General features: G+C 41.9%; 1 protein-coding gene across 2 annotated transcripts in view; it reads left to right on the top strand.

Moving 5' to 3' along the window:
* The window catches only part of Vps28 (vacuolar protein sorting 28), a 71161-nt gene that overhangs the window by 41896 nt on the left and 5908 nt on the right, over positions 1–23357 (top strand). For both annotated transcript variants that reach the window (XM_068363449.1, XM_068363450.1), the window contains exons 3-6: positions 10369–10438; positions 10983–11108; positions 15170–15271; positions 15425–15538. In XM_068363449.1, coding sequence (XP_068219550.1) covers positions 10369–10438; positions 10983–11108; positions 15170–15271; positions 15425–15538 — 412 coding nt within the window. The remainder of the gene's footprint in view (positions 1–10368; positions 10439–10982; positions 11109–15169; positions 15272–15424; positions 15539–23357) is intronic.

The following is a 23357-nucleotide window of genomic DNA, read 5'->3' as shown; positions in this document are numbered from 1 at the left end:
TGCAGCACAGCTTCACAAGGACTCCTAATGGTTATTTATTCATACACGGATACAAACTTTTAAGTCATTTATACGGGTTAATCCTAGTTGCGTTTTCTCGATGATGAGACAATCAAAAGAAAATTAGTTTGATTGCATCATGCTCTGTTACTAGGCAACTGCTGCGTGTGACGCATAACGGTTGTTCAAAGTGCTTTCACATAACCCTCCTGGTCATGAAGTGGGTGAGATGGCTCACTTCCTCTCTCTACTATCAGACATCTGCATCGCCCTCACTGTACCGTTATAATGCATAGTACAGTACTTGTGTCTTTAATATTCATTGTTACTTGCGTATTATTTGTGAGATTACGAGTGTGTACCTTATGACTATTATGTCGAATTCGATACGTTCCTTTCCTGGCTGTGATGATGCAGATGATGCTACTCTCTTTGCCTCAATTCCATCCACTGAATGTAGATCTGGAGTTGGTGAATCCCTTAATAGAGATTTAGCTAAAATTAGTGCATAGTGCAAATTATGAGGTATGAAGTTGACTCCTAACAAAACTCAAAGTATGATAGTAAGTAGGTCAAGGACGGTGGCTCCTTAACATCCGGATCTCAGTATTGATAATGTTTCTTTAAATTTGTGTGACTTTTAAAATTTTAGGTGTGATTCTTGATAGCAAATTTACTTTTGAGAAACACATTAGGTCTGTGTCTTCTTCAATTGCACAAAAAATTGGCTAATTGAGAGAGTCTTACAAGATTTTTGGTGATCAATCTATTCTGAAGAAGTGTTTTAATTCTTTCATTCTACCTTGTTTTGAGTATTGTTCTCCTGTCTGGTGTTCAGCTGCTGATTCTCATCTTAATTTGTTGGACAGAAACTTATGGTCTATTAAATTTCTTATTCCTGATCTAGATATTAATCTTTGGCACCGTTGTTCAATTAGTTCATTATGCATGTTGCATAAGATTTTTCAATATTTAACTTAGCCGGTGATTATAATAGCTGCAACTCTGTTGCTCGACAGAAAAACTCTACGGAAAAATTCGCCAGCGATCGCTACACAGGTAGGGGGTGTACTCAACAGCGCCATCTGTCGTTCAGATACCCATTACTCATTGTAAACAAAGAACTCAATTTTCTCTCTGTCGGGCTACCGGCAAGACCTACTAATTCGCTGTTGCTAACTGGATTTGTTTTCACAACTATTTGGTGAAGTACACTATTCTAGTTTTGAGCTTTCGCTATGCAGGTGTTTTATCTTCATCTTAAAACTTGAACTCGTTTTGGATAGATTTAATTATGGTGCAAAGAGAGTATGTACTTTCTTTCACTTTTAAATGGCCGACCCTTCCCTTAGGCGGAAGTGTGTTTAGGCTTTTAGTAATTATCTTATCACGTTATAGATTTTCCTATATATATTTTATATCTCTCCGCCTTTATTAGGCCTCTTCGATTAACTTTCCATTTTTTATAAACATATAAAAATAAATTTTAATGCTTTGTTTATATAGACCTTTCCTGAGAGTAGGCGGTCCTAACTTGGAAACCGAAGTTAATCAACGTTGAGCCCTTTATATCGTCTTTAGCTTTTAAAGAGCTAAGGATTTAAAACTTTTTAAATGTAATATTTTATGAAAGAATTTCTTTGATAGTCTTCGTACTGTTTTCAAAGATGAACTAACGTTAGTTTTTTATGCTACGCAGTTGTTGACGTTCAGGACGTTCAACATGCGCTCTATCGTTACGATAGAGAGAGAGTGTATCACGGTTTCACTTTGCAGTAAGAGTAAATCGATTCTGACGTTTTGTTCATTCTTTCTTAGCTTAAATGTTTTAAATTCTAATTTAAAGGAACTTTTTATTTGAAAAACCTTTCAGTTTTTTCCTTTAGTCAAAGAACATGTTTTTTTGACGATATATAATTGGGCTCTTCTCTTAGGTGCGAAATCAAGAGAGAAAGAGAGAGAGAGATAGAGACGGAGGGAGAGAGAGGAGAGAAAACGTTCCGTTCAAGCGGGTAACGTTGTTCTCGTGTTACTCACGTCCCTAGTCGCTGTACGGGGAGGAAGGATAAAACGTTTTTAGGTTTTTATTCTCGTCCCCAGGCTATGTGCGGTGAGAGATTGAAAACGTAGTTATATGAACTAGTGTTTAGTCTCTTTCCCAGCCACTGATTTTTCTTTTTATCTTAAAATATGTTTTCTGTTTTTTGCTGGTATTATGAGCTTGCATTATACGACTAATTTCGCAATTACTACCTTTTAATGAAGGGTAGAATTGCGTGTTTCAGGTAGAAATAAGTGCAAAACAGAAAATCGAAGTGATAAAGTGATATGCGCAAAGTGTTACAGTGTTGCGTCCGAGGCGCAAAGTGTTACAGTGTTGCGTCCGAGGGTTCGTCTGTTCGTGCCTGTCGTTCACCTAGTCCGGGACCTCTTACAAGCTCCCAAGCCCAGGGGAGAAGTAATGTCAAACAACTTATGGGTTCGAGAGGCCTTGACCAACGAACAGACGTTTTTCCCTCTATGGTATCGGGTGTATCTTACCAAGATCTCCCCTACCATAAGACGAGAGAGACGTTGTTTCTCCTCGCCATCCGTAGGCTTTTCGCATAAGAAACCTGTCACAAGGTTTCGAAGCCCTTAAGCGAAAGTCAGTCCTTTCAGGACAGGTCCAGCGTCCTGGTTACAGCCATTAGGACAGCTCTGACCCTATGCAGTCATCGGATAACTGCTCGCCGCCTAACAAAAGCGTAACACAGACTCCGAGAGTCTTTTTTTGTAGGCAAAGTGTTGCGGTCACAGACGTTACCCTCGTCTATTACCACAACCATTTCCGTTGATCCTTAAGGGGTTGTATGGCAAAACATGCAGTATATGCTTGCCTCCCTTATGGAAGACTATTCTACCGATTAGTCCGTTGAGTCTAGCCGTTTATCTCATCGATATCCTGGCTTTCAGCCAACCTAACGTTCCTTTGTGCTTACTGTTGACGTTGGCGTAGCTTAGTCACGTCAGTCAGGTTGTTTAGAACCACACTCGATGCGGTCTCGTGTGGTTTTTCAGCCGCATTTGGACGTTAGGCCACTGGCTGATGCTCCTGTTGACGTTCAAGACGTTCACTAACAATCGGAGTTGACTTGTTTTGACGCTGTGCGTCAACCTCCGCATTCTAGAGTTGTTTTGACTGCTCAGTCTAGGCAGTCAAAGCAGTCTCGAGTGGACGCTGTGCGTTCTCACGCACCTGTTGTGGTTGACAGTTCAGTTGTTGACAGTTCACAGACTGTCAAGCAGTTACATGACGTTGCGTTCTGGTCCGCTACTAATGCACCAGTGAGAGACTCAGCTTTTATCGGACAAGGTTCCTGTAGATGAGGAAGTTGCTGTTCTCCCTCCTACTGATATTCCCTTGAGGACTCTGTCAGATGGAGAGGAGCCTAAAGCTGCTTAGCCTCCTATGGACTTTAATTAAATCATGATGATTTTTTTTAAGGATCTTCGTCCGGATCTTTTTGTAACTGCTGCTCCTCGTTCGTCTAAACGTCAGAGCTTACACTAGGCCTAGCTACTTCGAAGCCGTTGTTTTTAAGCTAGTGCTCTCTCGCTCTCCTAGAGAGCGTTACGTTGGCTAGGCGACTGGTTTTTCACCAGGAGGAGTTTGGGGGATACAGCCTTTGCTTTCCCTTCTTTTAAACTGGTTTATAGAGCGAGAGTCTGATATGACACGAGAGAAGTTCTCGGCTTGGGAGTTCATGCCTCTGCCCAGATAGACTTCTCAATTCTGGTAGACTCTCCCTGGCGCCTAGCCAGGAGACGCTCCAAGTTGTTTACAGGTCAACTTCACAGCTGTTGTCGAGCCTTTGAAGTTTTGCTGTACTATTATGTCACGCATAACAAGGCTTTCAGGGATGGTAAACGGTTCCGCCTCAGTCGCTAACCCCGTCTGTTGCCACACCTGCTCCCGTAGACCCTAAATGGGCTTTGCTGCAAGACATGCAGTCCAAGCTTGCGGCCTTGATAGAGGACTTAAATGCGGAGAAGAACCTTCTGGCCATCAACCTTCCAACCGGTCGGTTGTGCGCCCTGTTGACGCTGAGGTAACCTACTCGCGTCTGCCAGTTGAGGTGGTTCCTCCACCGATGCGACCCAGTGTGGGTTGCCAGCCGCACGTTGACATTAAGCGACGCTCGGAGGTGGTTGTTGACGTTCAGGACGTTCAACAACCAGCAGAGGTGACTTGTTTTGACGCAGTGCGTCAACCTCAGCAACCTGGTAGGGTGTTGACTGCACAACCCAGACGGTCTAGACAGTCTCGGGTTGACGCTGTGCTTCCTCGCGCACCCATGGTTGTTGACAGTTCACAGACTGTGCAGCAGTTCCATGATATTGCGTCCGGCTCCGTCACGCATCCACCAGTGCGACCGGATTCAGCGAGCCAGACGTTGCCCACTCCGTTGCGTTTCCTCATCAGTTTCGGATGAGGAACCCTCTGATGAAGACGTTGCTGAACAACAAGACGATCAGCCCCCAGCCCTGCTATCCATCCAGAAGATGCTGAAGAAGGAACGCTGCTCAGTCAGGCTGTGGATGAGTCTGGTAGGGACACTGTCATCCGTGGATCAATTTGTGTCACTAGGAAGACTACACCTCCGTCCTCTTCAATACCATCTAGCTTTTCACTGGAAAAAGGACAAGACGCTAGAAGCGGTCTCGATCCCGGTTTCCGAAAAGATAAAGTCTTGTCTGACTTGGTGAAAGGACAATATCAACCTCAGAGAGGGTCTTCCCCTGGCTGTTCAGACTCCCAACCACGTTCTCTTCTCGGACGCATCGGACGTAGGCTGGGGTGCGACATTAGACGGTCGGGAATGCTCGGGGATATGGAACTCGAGTCAAAGGACAATGCATTTCAACTGCAAGGAGCTACTGGCAGTACGTCTGGCCTGGAAAAGCTTCAGGTCTCTCCTTCAAGGCAAAGTGGTGGAGGTGAACTCGGACAACACCACGGCTTTGGCGTACATCTCCAAGCAAGGAGGGACCTACTCTCTGACGTTGTACGAGATCGCAAGGGACCTCCTCACCTGGTCAAAAGGTCTAAACATATCACTAGTAACGAGGTTCATCCAAGGCAACTTGAATGTCATGGCAGATTGTCTCAGTCGGAAGGGACAAATAATTCCAACAGAATGGACCCCCCACAAGGATGTATGCAAGAGACTTTGGGCCACTTGGGGCCAGCCAACCATAGATCTCTTCGCAACCTCGATGACCAAGAGGCTCCCAATATTTTGCTCACCAATCCCGGACCCAGCAGCAGTTCATATAGATGCCTTTCTCCTAGATTGGTCACATCTAGATCTATATGCATTCCCTCCGTTCAAGATTGTCAACAAGGTACTGCAGAAGTTCGCCTCTCACGAAGGGACAACGTTGACGCTAGTTGCTCCCCTCTGGCCCGCGAGAGAATGGTTCACCGAGGTACTTCGATGGCTAGTAGACGTTCCCAGAACACTTCCCCTAAGGGTGGACCTTCTACGTCAGCCACACGTAAAGAAGGTACATCAAGGCCTCCACGCTCTTCGTCTGACTGCCTTCAGACTATCGAAAGACTCTCGAGAGCTAGAGGCTTTTCGAAGGAGGCAGCCAGAGCGATTGCTAGAGCAAGGAGAACATCCACCCTTAGAGTCTACCAATCGAAGTGGGAAATCTTCCGAAACTGGTGCAAGTCAGTATCCGTATCCTCGACCAGTACCTCTGTAACTCAAATAGCTGACTTCCTCTTATATCTGAGGAAAGAACGATCTCTTTCAGCTCCCACTATCAAGGGTTACAGAAGCATGTTGGCATCAGTCTTCCGTCACAGAGGCTTAGATCTTTCCAACAATAAAGATCTACAGGACCTCCTTAAGTCTTTTGAGACCACGAAGGAGCGTCGTTTGGTTACACCTGGTTGGAATTTAGACGTGGTACTAAGATTCCTTATGTCAGACAGGTTCGAGCCGCTACAATCAGCCTCCCTGAAAGATCTCACCTTAAAGACTCTTTTCCTGGTATGCTTAGCCACAGCTAAAAGAGTCAGTGAGATTCATGCCTTCAGCAAGAACATCGGATTCTCATCTGAAACGGCTACATGTTCTCTACAACTTGGTTTTCTAGCCAAAAACGAGCTGCCTTCTCGACCTTGGCCAAAATCGTTCGATATTCCAAGCTTATCGTATGGTTGGAAATGAACTAGAAAGAGTCTTATGCCATGTAAGAGCTCTTAAGTTCTATTTAAAACGAACTAAACCTTTACGAGGCCCGTCTGAAGCTTTATGGAGTTCAGTTAAGAAACCATCTTTGCCTATGTCAAAGAATGCTTTATCCTATTTTATCAGACTGTTAATACGAGAAGCTCATTCCCATCTGAATGAGGAAGACCAAGCTTTGCTGAAGGTAAGGACACACGAAGTTAGAGCTGTCGCAACTTCCGTGGCCTTTAAACAAAATAGATCTCTGCGAAGTATAATCGACGCAACCTATTGGAAAAGCAAGTCAGTGTTAGCGTCTTTTTATCTTAAGGATGTCCAGTCTCTTTACGAGAACTGCTACACTCTGGGACCATTCGTAGCAGCGAGTGCAGTAGTGGGTGAGGGCTCAACCACTACAATTCCCTAATTCCATAACCTTTTTAATCTTTCTCTTGAAATGTTTTTATTGTTGTTTTTTGGGTTGTCCGGAAGGCTAAGAAGCCTTTCGCATCCTAGTTGATTTGGCGGGTGGTCAAAGTCATTTCTTGAGAAGCGCCTAGATTAGAGGTTTTGATGAGGTCCTGTTGTATGGGTTGCAACCCTTGATACTTCAGCTCCTAGGGGTCGCTCAGCATCCTAAGAGGATCGCGAGGCTCCGTAAGGAAGACGTACTTAAAAAGGCAGAGTAATTGTTCAAGTCGACTTCCTTACCAGGTACCTATTTATTTTGTTTAGTTATTTTGATAACTTCCAAAATGAAATAAAAATTCTTAGCTCATATGATGTAAACATATTTTGCTGGTCTCTACCCACCCCCCTGGGTGTGAATCAGCTATTATAATCACCGGCTAAGTTAAATATTGAAAAATGTTATTTTGATAATAAAATAAATTTTTGAATATACTTACCCGGTGATTATAAATTAAAGGACCCTCCCTTCCTCCCCAATAGAGACACAGTGGACCGAGGAGAAAATTGAGTTCTTTGTTTACAATGAGTAATGGGTATCTGAACGACAGATGGCGCTGTTGAGTACACCCCCTACCTGTGTAGCGATCGCTGGCGAATTTTTCCGTAGAGTTTTTCTGTCGAGCAACAGAGTTGCAGCTATTATAATCACCGGGTAAGTATATTCAAAAATTTATTTTATTATCAAAATAACATTTTTCATAACTCTGACCATCCTTTACATTCAGATCTCCCTGGACAATTCTATCCTTTTCGCAATACTAGGCAGACAGTTATTCTAATAGCCAGGCTTTCTCCATCATGAGGCTCAATACTACACAGTATTCTAGAAGTTTTATTACAGCTGTTACCAAGTTGTGGAATGATCTTCCTAATCGGGTAGTTGAATCAGTAGAACTTAAAAAGTTCAAAGTAGGAGCAAATGTTTTCATGTTGACCAGGCTGACATGAGTCTTTTTATTGTTTATATATGACATATCTGTTTTTGACATTGTTAATAGTTTTTATAGGACATATCTGTTTTGACGCTGTTACTGTTTTTAGAATTATATATTGTTAATTTATTCTCATCATTTATTTATTTCCTTATTTCCTTTCCTCACTGGGATATTTTTCCCTGTTGGAGCCCTTGGGCTTATAGCATCTTGCTTTTCTAACTAGGGTTGTAGCTTGGCTAGTAATAATATAAATAATAGATGCCCCTTTGGTACATTTATGAGCCGGGTAGAAATAGATTGACATCCGATTGGCCCTTCTTGCCGAGGTAAAAGATGTTGTGTTAAATCATCATGTGAGTACTGTTGGGAGTGGCTGTCCTCCCACTGGGAGAGATGTCGTTCTCACCGCAAAAGACAATCTACAAGAGATCATTCCCCCTCCTCGTCTTCTGTCCGTACCTGCGGGACTTTTCTTTGAAAATATGAGGAAACTCAAATTTCTCATATGGCCTTTATAATTACTGTATAACGGATAAAAGTAAACATGCACAGGGACAATAAATGCCACTAAAATGACTCCCTAAAACATTATGGGGCAAAAATGGAGAGAGATTTGAATGGTAGACATCCTTTATCGGGTGATGTCTTAGCAAACGAAAGGGGTAATATGATATCATCAGTTATGGAGAATGAAGATGTAGGACTCCTTAATACAGGAGAGCCCATGCACTTTCATGTCCAGAGAGATACCTTGTTATGCATTGACCATTCAATTGTAATCTCTAACTGCCTTCTCGAATTCAATTGGAGATCATTAGATTAGCATACTAGTGATCATGCGCCAACAATAATCCACCTTTACGGAAATTGTCTTGATGGAGCCTCGACAAGGCATACTGGGATAGATTTCGTGATCTAAGCAAAATTAAAGGGAATGCAGAACAGTTTGAGACTTACTGAACGGAACTCTCCTTACCGCAGGAGTTGATTTGATTCCCAAAACCACAGGGTTATTCAAACAATGACCAGAAGTTGGTCTTCAGAATTATATGCCTTGCACAGAGTGACATAAAAATCTTTGACTCGATTTCTGAACTATATGGCATACTAACCGCTATTGAAAAAATAGCATTAAAAGATGAGGGTAATTTTACCATTTTTAGTGATGCAAGAAGTGTCCTACAAGCTTTAAAAGTTTTCTATCCCAATAACCTTTAGTTTTAAAGATTTTAGAGTGGCTTTTTATTATTTGACTTAGAGGTATAATGGTTTGATTTTGCTGGGTTTCGGCAGATGAAAGTGTGTCGAAATGAGAGGGCAGATTTACTGGCAAAGAATGCTGCAGCTGAGTTGCTACCAAGAGGTATCCCATTCTCTGTAATGATTTTTTACCTAGAATTTAGAATTTGTTTTATGATAATTGGCAACAGCATTGATTTGAAAATAAGATGAGAAAAATAACAAATGTTATATCCCCCTGGAGGTATAACATGATGCCCCGAAAGTGGAAGACTACTTTGTCGTCACCGTATTGGTCACACTCGGTTGATACATGAGTTTCTGCTAACAGGCCAACACCAGCCATATTGTAATGACTGTTTGGTACCCTTGACAGTGAGGCATTTGTTGAATGAATGCCCTTCTTATAGCACTGAAAGAAATAGATATCTGTTTAAGACACGAGGTTAGGATGGCAGGTTCATCCTTGCCAAAATTCTTGGACATGATATGTTGTACTATGCTAGCGGTATTGTTAGATTTATTTCAGAACCAGGTCTTTTGAAAGCTGTTTAGCTTTGATAAGGATTTTTATGGTTTTAAATTGAATTTAATTTTATCCTTTCATAAATGATATTGGCATCAATGACCTTAGATATCAGGAGGCCAGAAAATTCATTCACCCTCGGCAAAGTATTTTATATTCTAGAATTGAAGATAAGGCCTTGCCTCTTTACAACCTGGCTACACTATTTTCAAATAATTCACTTTCATCTCTTGGTATTACTTATAGTAAGTGTATCTATGAGAGAGGAAGGACATACCTCTCAACTTCACAGAGACTTCCTCCCACCTAAGGAAGACTCCCACAAAAAGGACTCAGAAGTTTGTATCCGCGAAGGAATGAACTTCAAATTTATTACAATTTGTATTTTTCCTAGCTATACAAACCCAAGTCATTTATCAAATGTTCTGCATCAACTGCCTTGCAAGTTTTTGACCAGGTGAGTGTTGTGAGGAAGAGCTTTGAACAAGCATCATGCTCATGCGCAGCAGTTGCCTAGTAACGAAGCATGATGCAATCAAATCAATTTTCTTTTGATTGTCTGGTCATAGAGAAAGCGAGACTAGGAGTAACTCATATAAATGATTCAAGTTTATATAGCTAGGAAAAATACAAATTGTATTAATTTTGTAGTTTCAAATCAATTACAACTAAGTGAACAACTCTATAGTGATGCCCGCCTTAATCGGAAACTTTCTTTTCTTGAATACCCTGAGAATAATTTTACTATGTGCTAGAATTATCACCTTTTAATAGAACGATAAATATCAGTAGAGCAAAGGAACATGATTTATTGAGATTAGTGTTAGATTTCGAAGGATATTCTAGTGTAAATGATATTAACTCTTCCTAAAGAAAGTTAAAACCACATTATTCGTAATGTTTCTTACAGACATTTAATTTTTAGTGTCATTTGCAAATTTTCTTGGCTATAATAATTTTTCTTTCTTCACAGGTATGATAATCTTGGTGAATTATATGCAGTAATCAACACCTTACAGTGCCTTGAGAAAATGTACATAAAGGTAAATATCTTGTGATATTAGAAATGTGAAAGAATACTGTAAATGAGGTTTATATACAGTTTGATATAAAAATTTATTTCTGTAATGTTGTGTCTGCAATATTATGTTAGTAAGGTTGCAGTTCAATTTTTTTTATTTTGATTTTTCTCAATACTGTACTGTTATAGTTTTTTCAACACTGTACTTTCATAAGTTGATGCTCTGCCGTAAAATATTATCTTAACAGAACAGTGGTTGTTTTTATGAAATTAGATAATTATATAGATGGAGATGGTTTTGGCATGCTATTTGCACTCCCCAAGAGAGATTAGGTCACCAAACCTTCAACAGGGCTCCACAAAGCACTAGAAGAGTTGGAAGATGCAGGCCTACATGGCTGAGAACTATGAAGTGTGAATGAAGTAGTAGATGACGATGGGAGAAGTATTGATTTAAAAACTTAAGATAGAGACTACTGATAAAATCTAATTGAAGCCCTTTGTGTCAATAGGCATAGGAGGAGATAATGATAATCGTGATATTTAAGAACCTTTATAATTTTCAGGATGTTGTCCCCCCTAAGGAATACACTGCCTGGTGCAGTAAACTTTTGGTACAGTATAAAGCAGCATTCAAACTGGTTCAATGTGATGAGTATCCTACAGTCGAAGCATTTGTGAAGAAATACAAGGTTGGTGTCATTCTTTTCAAGTGAGATTTTTTGTACAGTATATGCTCAGACAGACTAGTTCGTATTACAGTATATCTTATTTAGTTAATTCTTGAAGTTAATTGGTTTAGGCTTAGAACCTTATTGATCTTATATAGATACTGTATTGTGGTTGTGAGAATTTTTTTTAATTGGAAAGACGCGGATACAGTCATTTCTATACATACATCATCCTTAAAGGTTTTACTGCAAGTTTTCCATTTTTAAAGTGTCACAAGAAAGCTCTTATGCAATTTTAAACTGAATTCTGGCCGAGTCCAGGTTTTATTTTGTGCTCTTTTATTCTACCATTATTGGTGTTAGTGTGGATATTTCCATAGCCACAACTATGGCTGAATGCTTTTATCTCCTCATCATAAGTATCTCCCTATTTGCTAAGCGAAATGGCAAAAAAAAAAAAAGAAAAAAAAAATTCCAGTTGTTACACTCAGGCATTTTTGGGACTTTCACTAATTCCTAAGCTACATTAATGAAAATTGTAAAAGAATAACATTGGAACATAGTTCAAGTATTGTGGGATCAAGAATGGCATCAGTAAACCATAAAGGGTTGGTAGGTTATTGAACTTTGTTTAGTGTCTCCCTGAAACTTTAGCACCTATATGTTATACAGAGGTATCTGTGTTAAGGTGCATTGTTCCAATGTTTATACAAACCATTCATCTTTTAAAATAGGGATGTTTTCATTAGTACTGGAACGACCATTGAAATGTTAACAAAGTACAGTAGTTGGTTAACGACAGGTGGTGCGAGGGTCAAGCCCTACCTATCTGTCACAGAATAGCCACTATTCTTTGGCTGCAAAGGGTACAGAGGCAGTGTCGCATTACTCTCTCGATTGTTAGGTCTTTACTTAACGGGCTTTTACACTGTTAATTGGTTCGTCAAATCCGGTTGTCCAACCTGCTTGTCAAACAATTTGAAGTGGTGTCCAACAATCAAACCAAAGTCCTCGACTCGGTGTGACTCATGCTGTTTGTTAAGCAAAGATATGCCTCTTGCCCAGGACGATTTGATTGTCATTGGCTTAACGTTGGCACTAAGGAAAAAAAATAAGATCAAAGTGGATGAAGAACTGGTCGTTAAAAAGAGATCAACTTTCACATACCAACTTGCTTGTTGATTTGAACTTAGATCTAGATGACTGGTGTAATTATTTGAGGATGGACAAAGAAACACACATAGATCTACTGAGGCGTGTTTGATGTTTGACGCTTGTTCTCACATGCAAACGGTTTGTGGATTAAGGAAGCCCCGCCCACAAAAGTCAGGCTGAATCAGACTTTTTTCAAAGTGTTTGACAGTTAAGTACCCAGTTCCCACGTTCATGCCACTTCAAAAATGTTTGTCAAACTGAGCTTGATAAACTGTTTGACTGTGTGAAGCCTACTTTACATTCATTTGTGATAAGTTTGGGTTTTTTATTTCTAAGAGCGCTCTCACTTGCAAGAGGAAGCGCACCAAAAGGCAAGCATGTGGTGAGGTGAACGTGGTTTGCATGAGGATACAAACCTTTGAAACCCTATGTTTTCTTTATCTTTGTGGATAGGTGACTGCAAAGCCTCCCCCCTTGGATTGTTCTCACTCTAAAAGACAATGAACTCTTTATAACTTGTCTCACTTTGTGGTAGTTTCTCTACCTCGGGAAGGAGTTACCAACTCTGATTTAGTAGTTCCCGTACCTGCTTGCTCGTTAGTGAAAATTATTTGTCTGTCAGGTTCACCTGGCGTCAAAAGTGTTCCCCAGATGGTGATCCCAATGTTGCAGTGTCAGTGAGCTTTCCTAATGCTCCTCTTATGACAAAAAGCTTCATTGTAGTGGTTTGTGTTACAGCTAAGGGAGCTCTTTTAACCCTTCAGAGGGAGCACAGTCATTATTTGTTGCCCAGACCATGACTCCTTTGTGACAGCAGGGAAGGAGAGTTCACCTTCTCTCTTCTTCTTTTCCCTCCTGCATTTCTTTCGTAGAACATTTATTTCTTCAGAAGAAAAGGATATAGAACATACTCATGGGGGAAGGCTTTTCACTATACTGTATGTTCTTTGGGAGGAAGTGATGATACTCGCCCCCCTCATTTATATATATAGGGTCAGTCAAGCGAGTGTGAGCCGTTGTTACAATTATTACCGCTGTTGCACTTGGTAGGTGGACCTACTTTACCGAACAGCACCGTTGGCCATGGGCAGTTTGAAGCACATGCGCCCACCTTTCTCATACTTATCATGATATAATAGGATTGTTCCTTACCCTGGTATGCACTCTGTGCTTTACAGACCTTGCTTGCTTAAAGATAACCTTGGAGACTGTTGACAATTGTGAGCCCAGAATAACTGCTGTTTCATCAGTTGCAGGTGAACAGTCCTATCTCAGATCGATCTCAAGGACTGTACAGTAAGCTGGTATGGGTATCATTTACGGTACTATTCATGCAGTTTTGGAGTTTAGCCGACAGAGCTCTCACACTGACCGGTTCCTGTGAAGTTGGTTAGCAACCATTATCTTAGGGTAATAGTTACCATTGTTAACTTTCGTCCTCAGGGTACTGGGTCACGCATCTACTACTAACCTTAGGAGGGCATCATAGGAATCTTTCCCTCAAGACTGTCTTATTTGCATTAGCGAAAGAGAAGGAAAAGTTAAGGCCCTTCATCATGTCAAGGTTCTGTTGCCTTCATCATCTCACAGACTGAGGAAGACCCAGTACCAGTCTGTCTCAAACATAAGTTCTGGACCTTCTCAATCCTGTCTGTATAAGTTGACAGAAAGTTGTCTAGTGTTATGTAAGAGCACTGCAATCCTCATTAACCCCAACAGGAGCAAAATCTAAGTGTCCAGATGCTGTTCCTTTTGGGCTTAATGGGGCTGCTTGTTTGCAGATGCAACTCTGGTAGTTTGTAACCCTGCCATCTAAAGGAAGAACTTGCAATCCTAGCCCTGTCAGGAGCCTTCCTGTTTACCTGTCAGTGTACTTGGTGCTGAAGGTGTCGGACCATCATGGCCTCTTTGTACCTTGGACCTTTTGCCTGGTCCTGAAATGGCTGCTCAGTTGTTGTGTTGTAACACTCCCGACTTTCTCGCTGGATTCAAGTATACATCCTGTGTATGGTAATGCATTTGGCTTAAGTCTCAAGTAGACGTTGAATGACTGGCTCTTCCAACTTGGCCAAGGTCGTAACGTCTACATCCTTATAATTAGATGTTTGGAGTTCGTTGGAGTCACATTCCTCAATGCCATACGGAAGTAGGTAGGATGAATGTCCGTGAAGGAAAAGTGACTTTCAGTTTGGTTCTAGGTGACTTCCAACAGTGAGTCTCATAAAAGGTTTGTATAAATCTAGGAACAAATAACATTTTAGAAGTAATTTGTATTTTTCCTTATTATACAAACCTTAGTCCTTTAACTTAATTTCCCACCTCAACCTCCCTCTCAGTCATAGTTCTAACTACTTTTTGTTGATTATATAATGGCCATTCCAGTTTTAAAGAGCTCAGGTTTATATAGCTATGGAAAATACAAATTACTTTTAACCCTTTTACCCCCAAAGGATGTACTGGTACGTTTCACAAAATTCATCCTTTTACCCACATGGACGTACCGGTACGTCCTTGCAAAAAAATGCTATTTAAATTTTGTTTTTTGCATATTTTTGATAATTTTTTGAGAAACATCAGGCATTTTCCAAGAGAATGAGACCAACCTGACCTCTCTATGGTGAAAATTAAGGCTGTTAGAGCAATTTAAAAAATATACTGCAAAATGTGCTTGACAAAAAATAACCCCTGGGGGTTAAGGGTTGGAAATTTCAAAATAGCCTCGGGTAAAAGGGTCAAGATTTGTATACATTCATGTCATGAATATATTAACCACATCATACTAGGACTCAGATGAGTAAAAGGTGACGTGAGTAAGGTTTGTGATAAGATTGTAGAAAGGTCAAAAGTAAAGCAATGTTGTTAGCAACATTTTTATATTTGGTTGTATAAATATTCATATATAATAAATCACTCTTTGAACATTACAGCTTGATTGTCCCGCAGCAATAGATCGCATTCGTGAGGATCGGCCCATCACTATCAAGGATGACAAAGGGAACACTAGCAAATGTATTGCAGACATTGTATCTGTAAGTAATTAATCTTAATTTCTTAGTTCTTTAAGTAGAAATTATATGCATTACCTAAAAGGTTATTGATTGAAAAATGGTATTAGTATATGTACTGTATTTAATCATTACCATATTTCTTCCATGACTCAAAACTCTATTTCCATAAAACAGTTGTTCATCACGGTGATGGATAAACTACGCTTAGGAATAAATGCTAATGATGAGTTGCAGCCTGACCTGAAGGATCTCCAAGAGAACATGACTCGCCTCTCGGTCATACCTCAGGTGAGTGAGACAAGATTATACCCGTTATAAAAACCATCTCCCACACTATGGAAAGTCACAAGTTCACATGAAACTAGCAATCTCTACATTGAGCTACATTTCCAAATAATTTAAACAGGCCTATTAGTGTTTCTAGTTTCACAGCACTTTCCATAGGTTTTGTTTCATAAATGAAATGGAAAAGGGGAAGATGACAGCTAGAATAATGGAAAGATACCTAAAGGCAATACATACATACATACATATACCAAGGCACCTCCCCCAATTTTGGGGGGTAGCCGACATCAACAAAGAAAAAAAAAAAAAAAAAAGGGGACCTCTACTCTCTACGTTCCTCCCAGCCTAACAAGGGACTCAACCGAGTTCAGCTGGTACTGCTAGGGTGTCACAGCCCACCCTCCCACTAAAGGCAATAAAATGGATAAATATTAATGGCATGAATTAATGTAGATAGGGACTAAATTATCCTGTAAAGAATCTTTAGTACTGAATACTCAGTAGATGGATACCACTGAAACTTTACTTTTTGTGAGCTAAAAATTATTTTAGTACCGTATCTTCCCACATAGCTAGCTAACATCTTTTAATTTTACCGTGACCCAATTTTCAGATCCAATTCCATCATCAATCCTTTTGGCAACCTTTTTTATGAAAAACTAGATATACAATTTACTGTTCTTGTTAAACTAAATTTTAATACAGTAATGATAGAAATTATATTAGTACATTTGGACTAACATTAGAGACATATTCTGGCCTGGATCTTTTTATACTTTATTAATAGAGATTTTGTGAGTGTAGGGTTTGTGATTATTTTCATTTTGTTAAACTATCTGTGCACCATATTATATGATGATGCTTTATTTCAATTTTCATTGTTTTAATTTACCTATGTTGGCTAAGCCCATGTGTTGAGATAGTCTTGCAGTGCCTCTTTCTCATATACAGTCAAACCTCATGTTAGGTGGCTTTTAACTCTTCGTCATTTTTTAAAGAAATAAATGATAAGAAAAACAAATTTTTGTTATCATGCTTTACAATTGAAATTTATGAATTTATTGGAGTAAAAATGTTCAGCTATTGAATGAGTAAAGTCTTTTTGTGTTAATTTCCAAGGGTGAATGAATTAATGGCTTGAATAAAATATGACTACGTACAGCATAGTATCTATGAAAAAGGAACTCTTGAGTCAGTATTTGTATGCTACTGTGAGGATCCCAGTCTCATGATATCTACTGTTTCATTCTCTGCTCAGCTTTTAAATAACCCAATAGCAAAAAATTTATGATGACAAACTCCAATTCTACTCATTCTAGCCTATAGTTCATTCATTGTCTCCTTATGCGCCATTGTCACTTGAAAAAATATCCTACAGTATCTTATAGAAAATAAAAAGAAATTTAGAGGTCATGGGAGGTAAAAAGATTAGTTAATTTGGCCAAAGGTTATTGGCAAGTGCCTCCAAGTGAACGGGCCTGAAAAAATATCCTCTTATAACACCTTTCGGTAATTACGAACCCTCCCTTATTATTCATTACTTTTATACTCTTGCTATTTATTACTACTATAGTGGCCTGATAACATGCAAGCTGCAGGAGCCACCATGTGATAACCAATTTCTACATTCTTTCTCATTAAACTTGCTCGTGTTGGTCACATACAATGCCACATTTTCACCCCTTCCATCCCAAGTTACATCTATCTTAATTTTTGCTGTTATGAAGTATGCATTTGTTATACCACCATGTATTTTGAAATACCAAAACTTCCTGCATTTTTCTTGAGAAGTCTTCATATTTTTTTTTTGAAACCTCCTTCATAAGGAATTTTCTACTTGGCTACTTGAGAAAGTTTTGAAAATTTTTGAAAAGGTATATAGGGAGACTAGAAAAGGTGAGGGGAGGCTTTCCTAGTACTGTAGTGTATTGTACATTATATGGGTATTGGTACTGTACTAGTAATGTATGAGCGAACAGTTCTCAAACCTACAGTCTTAAGCTGAAGTAATATCAAGTGGTTTTTATTTATGAAACAAGAATTTTGTAAATTTTGTGTGTACTGTTTTTGTTGTATTTGACCATGAAAAATAATGTTTTCCAATGGCAAGGCAGATTCATTTTGTTGAAGTAATGCTATGAAACTTATTCTAAACCCCCATGGAGAAATGCATAATTTTGTTGTACAGTACATTACATAGCAGATTGTCTTGATTAGTATTTTCATAGCCTAAATTTTCTTCCCTCTCCATATTTTCTTCTATGGTTGGCTATCCTGTTGACCTTCATGCTGTAATTCATCTTTTTATAGAAATACAGTTTTGTTATTTCAATGAAACTACTTTGGATTTATGTGCTGTTCAATCTAAGGATCAATAGCTTCTGCCAAAATAGAAAACAAAAAGAAATTTTCATCCCATATTCTTACTGGAAAGAAGCACTGGTGAAATGAATGAGTGTTTACATTGATTAACTTCCAATCCACTACTGCTTAATTCATTATTATTTCCAAAGTCAAAACCTCAGCCTCAAAAAATTATGTTTGCTCTTTATTAGTTATTTATAGGTGATTTAGTGTTCAATTCTTTTAGGGATAATAAGAGATATGTCTTCCAAATATGCAAAGCTGTAATTTTCTGCAGTGTGAAAAGTGAATGAGCTAATTTCATCCTACATAAATACAAACCATTGTCCTTGAATAGGATTATGATTTCAGCAAAGCTGGAATGTCTGTTTAAAATTTTAAGATAAACATAGTTGCCCGACAGGTGGAGCAACCCACACTTTGACTTTAGCTGCCAGACAGTACAGATGTAATTTTTGACGTCCTCATTTGCCTGTTTTAACCTTTTGCTTTATCTTTTAGATTGAATAAATGCTTTTGCAGACAAGGGATTGAATAAATGCTTTTGCAGACAAATATGTTTGAGGGATATTAATGGAAGAAGTCAAGGATATCTAGTTTCCTGATAACTGTACTGGTGTAACAGTTTTCTGTGCCACCTGCCGTTATCCAACTTCCTTGTTCCTTTTGCTCAGCATGTCTGCTGCTGTCCTATCCCTTGTATGTATGGCCTTAGAACTACAACAATGTGAATCTAATGAAGTTGGTTTTACTTGCACATCCGCGGGCACTCCATCGATGGAAGAGTTCTGCCAGTGCCAAGTGTGAAGGGGAGGGGTGCTGCTTTTCTTATTCCTTTCAGTCACTGCCAATACCAGAAGGCACTAAGGACATATCACTTTGTTGGACTGTTGTGGTCTCTTTTTCCAGTGACTGTGTCGTCATTGGTCTGCACAACAAAGGAGAAGATGAACTTCAAGTTCTTCCTTCTCCCCCATCTCATCTCTGTTAGAGTCTTCACTGCTACTTCAAAAAGAACAAGTAAAAACCATCTTCTAAAATGTCCAGGGAGACCGATCGATAAGAGTCATGCATGCGCCACTTCTATAATTTCTTTCCCCATGGGAAAGACAGTGTGGTACCGAGTACATTCCACTCAGGGGAGGAATCGCGGTACAGTCTCGCTTCGTTCACTAGGTGAAATGATGAGCGTGGGGAACATTCCCACCCCCTAGTTTAGTATACGTACCGGTATACTGTACAGGTGCTCATACAATTGTGTCATTTTTTGTTTACAGTTTGTTCCGTAACCGAAATACAAACCACGCTATTTACATAGGGTATTACTTTCGGCGTAGCTGAAATGGCGAGCCATTAGATTTTTAACGAGGGTTAACTACCCCCGCGCTAGTTAGCAGGGGTAGGGGAGGGGTAGCTAGCTACCCCTCCCCCCCTCACACACTGGTGAACTGACTCACTTCGCTTTTGGCTCGGACGATGAACGGATGTCTCTGTTCCCGTCCTCGCATGGCAGCCATTTATTGTTTTGTCTTTACTTAATTACTTACTTTTCTTTACTCATATATATATGTAAACATATTTTTATGTTTATGTATATATTTGAGTATAGAAATCAGTAAGTTTCCTGTTCAGTGTTCGTGCGGTGTGTGTGTGTGTGTGTGTGTACGATATCACCGTGTGGCCGCCGGCAGTCAGGCCACTACGATGTAATTTCATGGACCGCGATCTCTTCCTTGGTCCTTCGGTCGCCTCCTTCCACGGGCGCCGTGGGGAGTCGTCATCGCTGGACTTATTATTTTGTTCTCCGCTACTCCTCTTTTCCTACGGGGAAGGTGGGGTTCAGCGTAGGAACGTGAGAGTGTAGTTTGACTACGGTCTCTCTCTCTCTCTCTCTCTCTCTCTGGAGGTCGTTCACCTTTTACTAGGTTTTCTACATACTACGATAGCTCCCCCGTTCGGGTAGAGTTGCTACGCAGTACTTTTTATCTCAATTATTTTTTTATTAAATCTAATTGTATTTGTTAACTTTTCAGCTTTAGAACGTTTCCCTTCGGGGGTTTTTCGTTCTTACTTTTAGTGAACATTCTTTAATGAATTGCATAATTATAACTGTTATAATTCAGTTTTTGTTACAGTTCTCGCCCTTCCCCCTTCCCGTGAGTGTAGGTGGGGTTGGGGCTCTTGCCTGTTATGTAATTCTTGTGTTCTTTTCCCTCGGGTTTCCTCTTCGGAGTCTTCCCGGGGGAATGAATGTTAACTAATTACTTTTTATTTTCACAGTTAACGATCTGTTTTCCGTTTGCCTAATGTGATAACGAAGCAGAGCTGTCTTGTTGGGACTCGGGGAGTCGGCTGTTGCTGCCTCCTCTATAGGACTTCGTCAGGGGCGTGTCTCCTTCTCCTGGAAGTTCTCCCGAGACACCCGACAGCTCTTCAGTTCATCTTAGAACACTCAGGAGGTTCGCCTCCTTGGGTGGGTAACTTCCCTTCCGAGGGAGGTTCCCTGCCCAGGTTTGAGTTTCTTTCCCTTTCGGGGGAAACTTCTCTTACCTTTAATAATTATGATATGTTCCTGGTCCTCCGGCGTTTTGCTCTTGGTCTGAGCGACCGCTTTTGTAAACTTGCTCAAGGGGCTGAGCGGTTACTTCTCGGACCATAGTTTTTTGTGCGACTTTGCTCTTGGTGCTGAGCGGTCTCACCTGCAGCTACGCTCAAGGGGCTGGCTCCTAGGTCACTGGCTGACCCTTTGGCCCTTGGGCTCCATCTTCAGTCTCTTCTACGAAGTTTTCCTCTCTCGTTCGCGAGAGAGGACACTCATAGAGACTCCTCTTCGGAGGACTCCTTCTGCTGTTGTTGCTGAAGGCTCAGTTTCCTTTGGGGGACAGCTGAGCCCTACAGTCTCTCCTGCGAGTGTCTCTTCCCCGGGGGGGGGGGGGGGGGAGTTCACCACAGAGAATCCTCTTCGGAGGTCTCCTTCTGCTGTTGTTGCTGTTGTTGCTTAGGGCTCAGTTCCCTTCGGGGGCAGCTGATGCCACGGTCTCTCCTGCAAGTGCTTCTCCCTCTTGGGGGAGTTCACTCCAGAGACTCCTCTTCGGAGGTCTGATGATGGTGCTCCTGCCTGTGGTCGTCTTCATCTTCACCCTCCCCGCAGAGGATCCTCCTGCCAGACCTTCTACTGGACGCAGATGCGCTGTGGGCGCCAACGTACCTCGTTTCCTACGAGCACCGGTCCCTTCGGGGGGGGGGGGGGGGGGGGGGAAGTTCACCACAGAGAATCCTCTTCGGAGGTCTCCTTCTGCTGTTGTTGCTTAGGGCTCAGTTCCCTTCGGGGGCAGCTGATGCCACGGTCTCTCCTGCAAGTGCTTCTCCCCCTTGGGGGAGTTCACTCCAGAGACTCCTCTTCGGAGGTCTGATGATGGTGCTCCTGCCTGTGGTCGTCTTCATCTTCACCCTCCCCGCAGAGGATCCTCCTGCCAGACCTTCTACTGGACGCAGATGCGCTGTGGGCGCCAACGTACCTCGTTTCCTACGAGCACCGGTCCCTTCGGGGCTAAGGGCTTACTCCACAATGTGGGTAAGTCCCTTAAGTGCCAGGTTTTACCTGCGCGAGCGCTCTTACGCTCTCCTGCTGCGTTCCAGACTTCTCTCCTGCGATCTCCTGTTGCTGAGTCTCGCCGTAGATCTCCTGATCACCAGCGCTCATCTGCGCCTCGGAGACCATTCTGTGCGCCAGACATCTTCAGCTCGCCAGCGCACTTCTGGACGCCCTTTCCTGCTACGCGCCTTGTGCGCCAACGGTCTCCTGTACGCCCACGATCACCTGCACGCCAGCACACATCTGCGCTCCCTTTTCTAATGTGCGCAATGCGCGCCAACCTTCGCCCTCGCGCCCACGATCTTTTCTGGGTTGATCTGTGACGGCTGGTGAAAAGGGTCCTTCTTTACACTTTTCTAATATAAACCTTCCAAATATACTAGAGAAAGATTAAAGCATGGAATGCAGAGGTTACAACCCTCGCGCGAACACCTTGTTGGTGTCGTGTATTTAACAAGGGCGTGTGTAAACCACTATTCCCAGGCTGTCTTCCATTTAGATAATCCCTTCATCAAAGGGGAGGGCCGTGACAGGCCCTAGAGAATACAGTTGGACTACCCCACCGACACCTACTACTCGCGCTCTCCAGGTCATCCTTCTGTTTTGTACTTGCCCGCTAAGTCGTTATTTATTTTGTTAGGTGTGTTTCGCAAGTGATTGTCGTTAATTAACATGACTGACGTTGCTACTTCACCTTTACCAATGTTAAGTACCATAGTTTGTTTTGACAGTTTTTTCAGTACCGGGCATTTGCTCTCGTTCCAGTAATGTGGATTTTAATTTTGGAAGAGGCTTGGCCGTCCTCGGTATCAGCAGCCATTTTGGTTTTGTTCGATTCGGTAGTTTTTCAAGTTAATATTGCCCTTCTGGTACTCTGTCATCTATCTGCGCGCCCTTTCCTGATGTGCGCAAGGCGCACCAGCGTACTCCACGAGCTTCCAGATGTGTGTGGAGGTGAAAGAGATGATTCCTTCACCTCCTCGCCGACGATCTAGTGTGCTCTAGATTTGAACGAGTCTCTGAGCGCCCGCGCGCCCACGAGAAGTCTTCTGTACTCGCCCACGAACGTTCGCTATTATGCGCAACCTCACCATCTGGTTCTGCCCCTCGCTGATATCTTCTGGCTGCGCAACCGCGCTCCATCGATCTCCTACGCGCCAGCGATCTCCTAGCGATCGCGCGCGATTCTTCGCCTGCCCGCTAGCGTTTTCAACGCGCCAACGAGCCCACGCTTCAGATCGCCGTACGCGGCTACGCGTTGGCTCTCCTGTACGCGATCGGTCGCTACGCACCATCGCTCGCCAACGCGCCATCTCCCGCAAAGAACCATCGCTCGCCAATCGTGCCATCGCTCACTTACGCGTTTTCAGTCTTCCGACCGCGCCCACGTGTCCTCACGCCCACGTGTCCTCACGCGCATGCGCACACATGTTCGCCCGCGCGCGAACCAACGATTGTACCATCGCAGGAGCGCCAAGGGCGATTTCGACCGCGATTCCCGTCGGGTTTTCGCAACACGGGCAACCTGGCGAGTTTTTTTCTAGAGCGCATACTTTCAGATCATCATAGTCACGATCTTCACCTCGTAAGCGTAGAGCATGACATGTACAAGAGCAAGAAGAATCTTCAGAAGAGTCTGGGTAACATTCTTCTCCCTCTTCAGGCAGGCCCCATCATCCCTCTCCTCAGGATCGCCCGATCCCCTTCCCTCCAACGGTGGCTGCTGACACTGCCTCTGTCAGTCGTCAACAGAGGGAATACTTCGAGATCATGGGGTAGCCTGATTTAGCTCTTCCTCTCCACCATTCCGTGCCACAGACCTTCCGGGGGTTTTTCCCTCGAGAAACTCTCCGCCGGGCAGGT

This window comes from Palaemon carinicauda, chromosome 40, assembly GCF_036898095.1.
Source record: "Palaemon carinicauda isolate YSFRI2023 chromosome 40, ASM3689809v2, whole genome shotgun sequence".
Lineage (NCBI taxonomy): Eukaryota > Metazoa > Arthropoda > Malacostraca > Decapoda > Palaemonidae > Palaemon > Palaemon carinicauda.
The sequence above is the reverse complement of the archived record's forward strand: the minus strand, read 5'-3'. Positions and strand labels throughout refer to the sequence as shown.